This window comes from Vigna unguiculata, chromosome 3, assembly GCF_004118075.2.
Source record: "Vigna unguiculata cultivar IT97K-499-35 chromosome 3, ASM411807v1, whole genome shotgun sequence".
In the NCBI taxonomy this organism is placed as follows: Eukaryota; Viridiplantae; Streptophyta; class Magnoliopsida; order Fabales; family Fabaceae; genus Vigna; species Vigna unguiculata.
Genome location: NC_040281.1, coordinates 61,829,031 through 61,841,117, shown reverse-complemented (window position 1 = coordinate 61,841,117; position 12,087 = coordinate 61,829,031). Strand labels below are relative to the sequence as shown.

General features: G+C 33.5%; 2 protein-coding genes across 2 annotated transcripts; one reads left to right on the top strand and one right to left on the bottom strand.

The window, feature by feature from the left end:
* Nucleotides 1-444: 444 nt before the first annotated feature.
* LOC114175015 (gibberellin 2-beta-dioxygenase 2-like) lies at nt 445-3,046 on the top strand. The gene is made up of 3 exons (XM_028059768.1): nt 445-812; nt 1,922-2,276; nt 2,714-3,046. The coding sequence occupies exons 1-3, from the start codon at nt 445-447 to the stop codon at nt 2,960-2,962; spliced, it is 972 nt and encodes a 323-aa protein (XP_027915569.1). The 3' UTR covers nt 2,963-3,046.
* A 305-nt stretch (nt 3,047-3,351) lies between these two features.
* Nucleotides 3,352-8,563, bottom strand: LOC114175014 (alkaline/neutral invertase A, mitochondrial). The gene is made up of 6 exons (XM_028059766.1): nt 7,471-8,563; nt 6,640-6,805; nt 6,230-6,441; nt 5,084-5,577; nt 4,765-4,813; nt 3,352-4,042 (listed from the first exon to the last, which is right to left on the bottom strand). The coding sequence occupies exons 1-6, from the start codon at nt 8,260-8,262 to the stop codon at nt 3,716-3,718; spliced, it is 2,040 nt and encodes a 679-aa protein (XP_027915567.1). The 5' UTR covers nt 8,263-8,563; the 3' UTR covers nt 3,352-3,715.
* Between the last annotated feature and the right edge of the window lie 3,524 nt (nt 8,564-12,087).

Genomic DNA, 12,087 nt, shown 5'->3' with positions numbered 1-12,087 from the left:
AAAACTCATCTCTAATTGAAATACATATATAGCATCAACTCATGTTAAACGAACGAATTTTACCACACTATTCAATAAGAAATTACAGCAGTTATAACTCTTTTAGATACTATAATAATAGTTTATATAATTAAATAATAATATAAGCAATCTTTAGGTTAGAATTATTTTGAGTATTAGATTCTGAGTTCATATATCATTCTCGCCATTTTTATTATACTTATAAGAACTAATATTATTTGTGTATCTTTTTGTATCTGTAATTTGAATTTTAAATTGTGTTTAACATATAGATTATTATTTTAATCTCTTCCTCCATTGATTCTCTCCTATCCTTGGTGCATAAATAGGCCACTATCTCCACTCACAATTCACCACCTTTCTTCTTCTTCTTCTTCTTCTTCTTCCACCTTCATTGAGTAACAGATATATCTATCTATAAAGATGGTGTTGGCTGCCCCAAAGGCAATGAAGAGCGAAGGGATTATCCCCAGTGAGGTTCCGGTGGTGGACTTCTCAGGCGAGAGGGCGGAGGTGGCGAAGGTGATCGTGAAAGCGTGCGAAGAATACGGTTTCTTCAAAGTGATAAACCACGGTATCAGCAACGAAGTTATAGCGAAAACTGAAGAAGCAGGTTTCGGTTTCTTTGGGAAACCGATGTTGGAAAAGAAAATGGCGGCACCTGCATATGGGTGCAAGAACATAGGTGTGAATGGAGACATGGGTGAGGTGGAGTACCTTCTCCTCAGTGCCACCACTGACTCCATTGCTCACATTTCCAAAACCATATCCACTGACCCATTAAATCTCAGGTATATCCATCATATGCATCATCTCTCTCTCTCTCACCACCATTTATATATTTACTGCATGTTCCTTTTTCATATCATATTTTTCAACAATTTCTTCTGCCAATTATCTCACCCTTTACCATTCCACAGATCCTAACTTTGCTCATTTCTGTTATCTCAAATACTATACATATTTATTAGCTGCATGCTATACTATACACGAAATTATCAGAACAGATTATAGTATCACATATTTAATAACATCTGCTCAAGTTTACATATTCAGACTTTAATTCATAATCTCGTAATAGTATTGAAGTGGTACGTATATTTATTTTTAACTTTAATATAATAACAAAAATCTGTATACACATGCATTACATAATACATACATATATAAATTCATCAGTTTATGCCATACACCAACCAACAATGTAGAAGTGGATTCGTTGTTCTTAGAGTAAGGTCTGAAGCTTAAATATCATTATCATTTGATGAATAGATATGATTAAAATAGAAGATCTTATTAAAATATTAGTTAATTTTTACTTAATGGATATCATGTATTATTTAATTTAATATAATATAGAAAGAAAAAAAATTGAAGCAGACAGTGTTACTAGCAGCGTTCAATGAATAAGTATAACGCTTTTGGAAGTACAATGGTGTGAGTTGTATCTGACTGGCCAGCAAAGAAGGGAGAGAGAATAATGGTTGCAATGTTTTCCCTTTGAACGTACAAGTCATAAAACTGAGTCAACCAATAACCAGTATTTCAAAAAATGGCATGTTGCAACTCATTATTCTGACATAATGCTACAACTTGAGTTGGTATTATCAGTGTTTTGACGATGGTATTCCCCTTAAGAAAGGGACAATTATAATTTTATTCTTGGTAACTAAAAAATTATATTTGTCTTCCTTACACAACCTCCAACTTGGGTACTTTTAAGGGAGTCGTCATGTGTATGATTATTCCTTACCTAAACACAATAAAAAGAAGAAGAAGACATGTTTATAGTTTTATAAGAAAAATAGATGTGAAGTGAATGTAGAGGAAATGTAGATATAGTTTTTTAAAGGGAAAAGTTAAAATAGAATTAGTGTGTGATATGAATGGGATGATGCAGGAAAAGGTTGAGTGCATACACAGAAGCAGTGAAAGAGCTAGCATGTGAGATATTGGAGGTGATGGCAGAGGAGCTGGGGGTCCCGGACACTAGGGTTTTCAGCAGATTGATAAGGGATGGTGAAAGTGACTCAGTGCTGAGACTCAATCACTACCCACCTATAATTAACAGAGATAAGGACAAGTCATCACAAATTACCAAGGTTGGCTTTGGGGAGCATTCTGACCCTCAGATCCTCACCATTCTCCGATCCAACGACGTCGGAGGCCTCCAGATTTCTCTTCCAGATGGGGTCTGGATCCCAGTCACACCTGACCCCTCTGCATTCTATGTCAACGTCGGTGATGTACTACAGGTACCTATCTCTATCTCTCTATCTTTCTCTCTCTCTCTCTGCATCTATCTATCTATCTAATCAAGAAACTAAAACTAACTCTAATGCATTTTCATTATAATGATGAGTTGTGAGAATAATAAGGTGAAAGGTTTAGTCTTTTGAACCCCACAGAAGAGAGAAGAGAACAGAACACAGAGGGTTGATTCGATTTGCAAAGGAGAAAAAAAAGGGGGAGTGGGGGGGCCTGCTTTGTATGCTGGCACAGAAAGAGAAAAAAAAATCTTAAAAGTTGATGGGAAGTGAAGTGAGGTGAAATGACATGGGAATCAATGTATTTTTTTCTTTTCTTTTCACTGAACTGAATTTGAGTCAAGGGGAACATTTGAATGAAATTAATGACAAGTGTAAGAAATGAATGATTGATTATGTTATGTGGGTGTTGGTGTTGTGTTAAGGTTATGACAAATGGAAGATTTGTGAGCGTGAGACACAGGGCAATGACGAACTCACACAAGTGTAGAATGTCAGTGGCATATTTTGGGGCTCCACCTCTGCATCAAACCATCGTTGCTCCCTCAGTTATGGTGACACCTCAGAGCCCCTCTCTCTTCCGACCATTCACTTGGGCCGAATACAAGAAAGCCACATATTCTCTCAGGCTTGGAGACACACGCCTTCAGCTTTTCAGAAACTGCAAACGCTGACCACCACTCACTCTCTTCCTCTGCCTCCCCATATCTGTCAACATTTTTTTCCACTCATTAACCCTACTAAGATAACCTACCTCTCTGTACTCTTTTCCACCAATCATCATAAATTCTCTTTCTCTTCTTTCCTTCTAACAAAAATTATCAATCTCTTACTTCTATGTATCTGCTATGCTAACTTCAACTACTACATTTTTTTTAACGATATTAATCTCTTATTTGTCCGCCAAACAACGAGTATCAAAATGTTTATGCAACAAAAAAATTGACATCAAACAAATACTGTCACGATTATTTGGACATATGGACAACCACGCTTCTGATGGCTATATATTTGATAGACAAACATTTCCCTTTTTCTATTAACTCTTCAGTTCTAAAGAAAGTTGCCAAATAGTTCAAAAATATTTATCTCACAAGATATATCAATCCTTCAATTAGCAAGATTTACAGAAGTACTTTGGTGGTACAATAACGGTTCTTGTAGAACTAGTGTAACTACAATTCAAATATATGAAACACAGTTATGCCATGCCACACATAGCAGGTGCAGTAAAAGTAGAACACTCCCAAGGCAAAGATATACATGACATGGAGTGAGTTACCCCGCATAAATAAATGATGCAATATAACTGTTATACTGTTATCTGTTGTCACCAAACAATATAAATAGTTAACATGCTAGTTCTGAAAAATGGCATCATCAATTATTGCAATAAATTAGTCACCAAACAATGGAGATTGTTGACGCTAAACAAGAAACTGAGACCTTGAAGCAAAACGGGAACACTTCCTTCTACCAGTTTTGCTTAGCATGCAGACACAGTTCTGAAGAAGTTCAAAATCCTCCTCCCAAAACAACAAGGAAGCCTTTTCTGGATATTCTAGAAGCATCTTTGAGGTCAAGAAACCAGCAATGGTCCATGTCTGCATCAACCGTGATTGCTTCCCAATGAACCTTCCATTTCGTGTGTCGTAATATTCGGGCCATTTATCCGATGAAAGCCTTTTCCCTGCTGAATCAACAGCCTTCTGTGCCAAGTCGGGCCTTCCCATCTTCATGCAGGCTAATGTGAACTGAAGTTTAAACATATCACACTAGTTAGCAAAAATAACAAAAGTCGATGTTAAATTTTCTGCATTGCCAGCTAATTAGAAATTGATTCAAATATGACTTTTAAATCCATGTTATTGGACGACATAAACATTCTGTATATGTTAAATCGTCATCGAACCAAGAGTAATTTACTTTATATATTTAGCCATAAAATTATCAGAAAACAGGAAGTAAAGAACTGTAAATTAATATAAATACCAAATGATATGTTTTAAAAGATAAAATTAATAATAGCTGTCATGCTAACTAATGCTAACTAGAAAAGTGTAAATATGTACTTCAATTTATCTTATAGGTATATTTTAGATTGAATTTATAAAAAAATGAAAACCACCAGTAGAAATCAGTTGACAATTTTTTTTTGGAGTCCATTACTCTCTTCCTTTGTATAAGAAATAAATAAAAACATTTTTTTATCCTATTATAGCAAACATATGTGTTAATCGTCAACGTTTAGTGTTTTTATACCCTTAATTATTGTGAAATCTATTAACAAGACATTCACTCGTTTACGGTGAAAGTGGATGCATTCATATTAACCAACACGCACGAATTGGTTGAAAAAACTATAAATAGAATTTGGCCTTGATGAATTAAATATTATTAACTTCTTGTACATAAAACCAGAAGAAGTAATAAACAATCACAGGGATGACTTGATCCAAACAAATATACAACTGACCTGCCAGAGAAGCGTTGGCCAAGATCCTCCATTATGATATGACCAAGGGCTGCAAGCAGTTTAACAAATTATCATTAAAGTTTGTAATCTAGAGCAGGAGACATAGGAAGAGATAAATAGCAAACAAGAGTAAGGTAACAGCCAAAACCTTTACAATACAAGGAAACACAACTATCTCTGGCAAGATATTGATATTGAATCATTGACAATTTATTTCAATGGTTTGCATCACACAAATTGTTGACTTTTGCATCCAAGTGATTGTGCCAATAAACACTGCGAATTTCAAAAAAAAACAAGAAATTTAGAATATCCTTACGTGTTCTTGGGGTCACATCCAGTGATGATACGCCATTCCTCACTCTCCAGAGCTGGATAACAAATCTTGAGAGGCATTTGAGCAACAATATCATCCCATTTTGCTTCAATTAAATTTAAAATGCCCTGGTTTTGGCTTGTTGTTCCTAAAGAAGAAACAATGGCCCAAAGGTTTCCAAGTGTGAAAAACCTGAAGTCCATATGAGCAGGTTGCACATTACCAATGAAGTATCCGCCATCCTCGGATATCCAGTCCACTAGCCATGAAGGAATTTGCTCTGGATAGATGTTAAACTTGTTTACAGCATCAGTAGAGTACTCTTCCGTCTTATACCGGTAGATTTCATTAATCTTCTTCATATCAACCCAATAATACTCTCTCATGTGAAAGCAGAGTGCACTCAAGCGATTACTAACAGCAGCCACCAGGCTCTTGGTTGCATCATTGACTATCAGCATCTCCCTGGAGCAGCGTAAAGCCGAGTAAAATAACGCCTGCAGATGTGCAAATCCACCCAAGGGAAAATTTATAAGTATAGAGACATATATTCAGACACCCGGTAACCAACATGAAAAAGGAGGGAAAGAGGATAGAATATTGAAGAGTCAACAAGGCCGCAGCCCAAAACTGATTGTAATCAAATTTAAGACTAATTGTACAATGATGTAGCAAACACTAGGTAGGTAGTAGATATTGAATAATGCACGTTTTGAACGTCAAACGCTGAATTAATTTTAATTTTCAATATGAAAAATTACATCAGTCTGTGCCCAACAATGAGTAAATGAAAATTTATACATTTCATACTCTCAACTAAGAGTTCTACGTCAAATAATTAGGTTTTGTTGAATCTCAATGACATCACTTGTTCTTGCTCAAATAATCTAACTGAGAATATGCTACTCTGCTCCAAATACAAAGCAGAAAAGCACATTCATATATTATCTATCAAGGAAAAAATTCCCTCTTTTAGTACTATACATTATGAAGAACAAAATAACTGATAATTCCTTACATGAATAGAGATAGTTAATATATTATCAATGAAAAAAAAAATCCTCTTTGAGTACCATACAATAGAAAGAGCAAATTAACTGATAATTCCTACTTGCTTATATAAATAGAGATAAGTAGTTATCAGCTTGCCTGGATCTCAAGAGGGTGACCATGAATGCCCATCCTTCTATCAATCATGCAGGAACCATCGGTGACTAATAGAGAAGGAAACATGTCAAATCCATCAGTCAGACACAGCTTAAGGATCAGTCTTATGCCTGTTTGGACATCCACTCTATCTTGCAAAGTATAGTCACCCGTTAATTTCCCGTAAGCTCTCAACAATATAATCCACCACAGACCTGTAACGGAGAATGTAGCATAAACTTTAAAATGTTGGCCTAAATATGATTTGAAAAATATAGATGTTAAGCTAATTTTGAATAAGAAAAAATATAGCAAGACTATATCCGGAAAAGGAACAACATAATAATGATAGTGTACGTTACATTTAATGCAATAGAAAATGTCTTAAGCTTCCACAACAACAAACAAGTTACCTGAATCGACAGGTGCAACACGTCCAATAGCTGATTCCCCAAAATCAGGATCCAAAACTTCCTCAAATGCTTCATTGCTACCGTCAAGAGGCACAGTTCTAACCTTAAAGCTTGCTGGCATCAACCCTTGACCTGGGCTGTAGCAGTCAACAGTCTTCTCCCAACTCTGGCAAACATAAACTTTTAATAAGAAACAAGTACACCAAAAGAAATTAATTCAAGTCCAATAAGAACATCATCTATATGTTTGTCGACAACACTTTAAATAATAGTCCTTCCCTCCCATTCGTTGGTTACATGTTAACTTAGCTTGTGAGTAGTGAAGCATTTACAAGGATTCTTTGTTTCTTAAGTTAAGAAAAACTGAAATAGGTTCAGTAGATGAGAAGCATTTAGAGAATGTTTGGCTTGAAGTTGAGAATCTCCAAACCAACGTTTGAGAAAAAATTTCAAAAAAGGGAAGATTTTGGCCAAACCATGGATTAGGCTTTTCTAACGTCAATCCCAACATGCGCTTTGACATTTCTTATGTAATGTCTAACATAGGATAATTTAAAATAAGAGGGACAATGAGAACTAGAAACATGACGTCTTATCTTTCTCTCGTTCACATAGAAGAAACAATCTATCCGTAAATTCCTTTGAAATATACAATATTGATGGATAGAAAAGAACATCTGTTATTTGTTATGCAGCATTAAAGCTAAATGACATTATCTCAACAGAGTATACACAACATAAATAGCGGTGTAGACATAACCATTATGTAGAAGAACAGAAAACAAGTGTATGCAGAAACAATCTAATTGAGCAATTAAGGCCAAAACATACCTGCAATTGCAATGTGTGAAGTAGAAAATTCTTGACAATTTCCCCTTCACCATTGAGCAAAAAGGCAAGCGCTGATGGAACAAAATCACGGATAAAGACTTGATCATAATTCAGCGGTTGTTTGTCAGCGGAATCATTAGCTGCAACGGTCCCAACTGGATTCCCACAGTATGTGACGACAGCATCCCGAAGCAACTTCCAAGCTTCCCTTTCAACCTCAGAGTCCTTGCTCTGAACCTTATTCTCACTCAAATCCTTCAAATTATCTAAATTGACATTTGACTCACCACATGTTTCTTCAGATACTTCCTCCAATACACCTTGATCAGTCTCAATTTTTTCAATTACCAATGGCTTCACATTCAAGCCGCTCTGAATGTAAATCTTCTCAAAGCTCGTGTCATGAGCGTGAGAATCAACCGATGTAGACTGGTTTCTAAAATCCGACGCTACATGCGGTATCAAGGACACAACCCTAGGCCTAAAACTACCAATATTGATACAAACACTAGTGCTAAAATCCCTAGCAAGACCCCAATTCGAACCGGAAACACTAAAATCTCTCCGATTCGGTTTGATCACATTTATGTACCCTACAATCTGAGTATCACAGGTATTATATCTATAGCGACGGGTTGATTTGTGATGACCTGATCTGAACAACAAGCCCCTGATCGCTGAATCACTGAACTTGGTTGGAGAAAACCCAAAAACCGATGGACTTTTGTAGTTACAAAAGATTCTACAACAAGGCCTCATGGTAGAGATTCCAATAGAACTACCACTAGTCATTTGGTAAGAGCAAACACCCACAGCCCAGAAAATGAAACCACTCTAAGCTATTAAAAATCAAGACTTTTCCTATGTTCAACACCTTATGTATATCCCAATAAAACCAACGTATATATAACAAAGAATGATTACAATTATAAATCTAGAAAGGGAAGATTCTAAGTTAATAACTAAAAGAATGGTAATGGTAAAATTTACAGTGATTTGTGGGTTTACTTACTGTTTGAGAAGGCGATGAAGAGATCGAATGATTTGAATTAGAGCGAAAAAGTGTTTGAGATATGAAGAAATGAAGAACGGAACTCACAACAACCATTTATAGGCACTTAAGAGGAAAGTTGGGGAGGAGAAAAAGGACAGCTTCCCAAATTGACGAAAAGTGTAATTACGTCACTGTCCCTCGCACGTGCTGGGATTACCCCTTTGAGTTACCACACATGATTTTACACTAATACCCTTGTTCGGTTCAATGAACTAATCCGATGTTGGGATGACAACGGGTCGGGTCGGACACGGATATTATGATACCCGTACCCGACCCGTTAAAAAAAAATTTGCACGTTACCCGTCCGTTTATTCGCCGGGTATCCGTTTAAAAAATATCCGCGAATATTTTTAAAACCCGTGAGTATCCGTGGATACCCGATACCCACAAATATTTAAAAAAATATGTATTTTATAAATTTTTTAATATAAGATTATAAAAATAAAATATAAATTAAATTAAATTATAATTAAATTTAACATAATAAAATGTACTGTTACTTCTAATTTTAATTAAATTTAACTTAATAAAATATAAATTAAATTTTAATTTTAATTTTTTGCGGGTAACGGGTACCCGCAGGTACGGATAGTATGATACCCATACCCGACCCGTTTATAACCGGGTATTAAAATACCCGCTACCCGCTACCCGCGAGTAATAAATACCTGCGGGTAGTAATTATCCGTCGCGGATTTTATCCGCAGATATCTACGGGCACGGGTATTTTTGCCATCCCTAGTCCGACTCAGGGAAAAACAGTTAAAAAAAATCAAAAAATGGGTACCCTTCTGGGCATTGACACGTACTAGCTTAACCAGATGAACTAATAAAGAAATATATATACTTATATGGATTTAATTACTATAAGTTATGAAGGTAAAAAAAATATATAATTTTTAATGCTTTTTATTTTAAAAAATTGTTACTAAAATATAAAATAAATTTATGTTACTATTAAAACATATATTGAACTATTTTCTTTCTTCTTCTTTTTTTCTCTGATGAGGCGTGTGTATTTTGGTAAGGATATCTGTCATCTACGTTGTTTCCTTTGTATTTACGTATTGTGATTTGTAAGGTTAGATTCCCTTTCTTATAGAAACCAATTTAAGAAGGTAAAGCAAGTAAGAAAAGGGACAAATTGGGAAATCAAAGAAAGTGGTGACGCGGCGAGGATAAGTATGGAGGGTAAAACCGTCTATTCGGGTATTCAAAAACTGTAGATATTTGAATGGATGAGGCAACAAAGAAGTTCTGACCCTACAACGCTGCAAAAGCACATGTTTTTCAACTACACTTCCTACGGTGCACGCCGCGTAAGTCTACGTGGCAACTTTTTACACGGTAAGATAATAGTCTTCTTCACTGTCTCAAATATCGCGATATTGTTCATTTTCACTTTCCACGTGCAAGCTATTTTGTCGCACGTGACAAAACGCCTTCGTTTACGGTTTTTCGGTTTCTGGACAAAAAATATTTGCGCACGTTAAAGTTGCGTCAGTTTACACAAAATCCGAAGAACAGAATCTCCTTGCAACTTGGAACGGATTATATGGCCCAAATATTCTTTATAAAGATTTTGTTACTTCACCCCCTTCCTCTTTCTAAGTTCACTCTATCCCTTTTTTATTTTGTATGTGAAATATCTATAACTATATATAAAGGGGATTCCCTCTTTTGTGTCCACATTTCATAATTCCAACTTTATCCTTTATAATTTAATTATTTATTAAATTTTTAAAAATTAACGGTTACTTTTACAAGTTTTTATAAAATTATTTACTTATCTCCTTTTTCTTTTTTTCTCTTACTATTCATCAACAGTTATTTTTCTCTTATTTTCTCCGTATATTTTATTTTATTTTTTATAAATATACTTTTATTTTGTTATTTTGTTTATTAAATTAATAACATTACAATATCATCAATTATTAATATAATTCAAAAAATGCGAACACACAGGCGCGATAGCGCCTGTGTTTACACTAGTTTTATATTAAAACAATACATAATTAACTTTTAACTCTGTCATAAATTTTAAATTTTTTAAATTAAATCTCTTTTAAATTTTTAATTAAATGTCTATAAATATACTTATTATTCAAAATTTTATATTTTATATTTTTATACCAACTTTTTATTATTTATTTTATTTTTGACGAAGTGATATATTATTATTCACATCTTGATAAATATGAATTATTGTGTTTAACATAAATATGACTTGTTAAAAATGTGTTGACTAACAAAAATCATGAACATTTATATTTACATTATTAAAGGTGACATCGATAAATCCTTAATTATTGTAGATAATGACGTAAACGTTATTAAAGAGTATGACAATTTGGTTATCTAACACACATTTAGTGAAAATAATCAAACTTGTTTGTCATTCCAAATTATATATATACATACATATATATATATTTTTCCGTAAAATTTATTTTAACTTTTTTTTTAAATAGACAACTAATTAAAGATTATGTGAGAACGAAAAAGTTGAAAACGAAAAAACAAACATAACAAAATATCTCTCGCCTAATAAATGTTGAAAGCTGACATTAAAAAACAACTTTGAACATAGTTAAAAGTGTGCTTAAGGGCACATGCCAGAAAAAAAATGATGTAAGAATTTGATTTACGGTTTAATATAACTAATTATTAATTTATTTAATAATAATAATAATAAGAATAATAATGAAATTAAATATCATATAGAAATCAGTAAATTTAATTAACATCAAACTACTTGTGACTAATCTGACTCCTATAATCTCGTATCATCATTCAAACAAATTAAATGATTGATTTGACGATATTGAAATTATATCTTATACTGTAATTAAATTTTTTCAATTATTTTGTTAAATACATTTTTGAAAAACTAGGAAGTGAGTGTAGAAAAATCAGGGGTGAGAATAACAAGATCTTATTAATTAGCAATTTGCAGCCCAATGACGAATTTATAAACTAAATTCAAACTATTTCACTGATTAAAACTCGGCTTTACTTCCTACATCCTTCTATTTTCTTTCTGCACCCTTTTTTTTAAGTAATTGTGCATTTTATCCTTTTTTGATTTATAATTCATTTAACTTCCAAAAGCTCCACTAATGATATCCATTCGTTGGTGTCCTTATTTATAAGCTTTTGTTTTAAACATTGGATTTAATGATAAGTATTTTTGGAGCCAAAAGTTTTACAGAGGTTAAAATTAGCTAGTTTATTGTTTTTTTTCAAAGCATTTAAGCAACAAGGATAAATATGGAACTAATTTTCAAGTTCTATCATAATTGTGTAATTTATAATAATAATATCATATTTAGTATAGTTATGAGTTATATAATTTCGAGACCAATGGTAGTTTTTTAAATTGGTAAAACCTGTGACGTGTAAATAATTAAATTACTAACATGTAAATGTGTGATTTATGTTCGACAATAATTTCGTGTGAGCAAAGACCAAATAGATCTTATATGTTTGTGATATTAGTTGTGATAATTAATTTCGTATTTGGGAGATTATCTTTAAGCAAAGAAAAATTGTTTGATCTT

Bases quoted from the DNA above. Each gene is read 5' to 3' on its own strand.
- LOC114175015 (XM_028059768.1), top strand. From the start codon at position 445: ATGGTGTTGGCTGCCCCAAAGGCAATGAAGAGCGAAGGGATTATCCCC. The intron at 813-1,921 runs GTATATCCATCA...GGGATGATGCAG, and splicing joins ACTGACCCATTAAATCTCAG to GAAAAGGTTGAGTGCATACA. The intron at 2,277-2,713 runs GTACCTATCTCT...TGTTGTGTTAAG, and splicing joins ACGTCGGTGATGTACTACAG to GTTATGACAAATGGAAGATT.
- LOC114175014 (XM_028059766.1), bottom strand. From the start codon at position 8,262: ATGACTAGTGGTAGTTCTATTGGAATCTCTACCATGAGGCCTTGTTGT. The intron at 6,806-7,470 runs GTATGTTTTGGC...TATGTTTGCCAG, and splicing joins TTCACACATTGCAATTGCAG to AGTTGGGAGAAGACTGTTGA. The intron at 5,578-6,229 runs GCAAGCTGATAA...GCACATCTGCAG, and splicing joins GTCACCCTCTTGAGATCCAG to GCGTTATTTTACTCGGCTTT.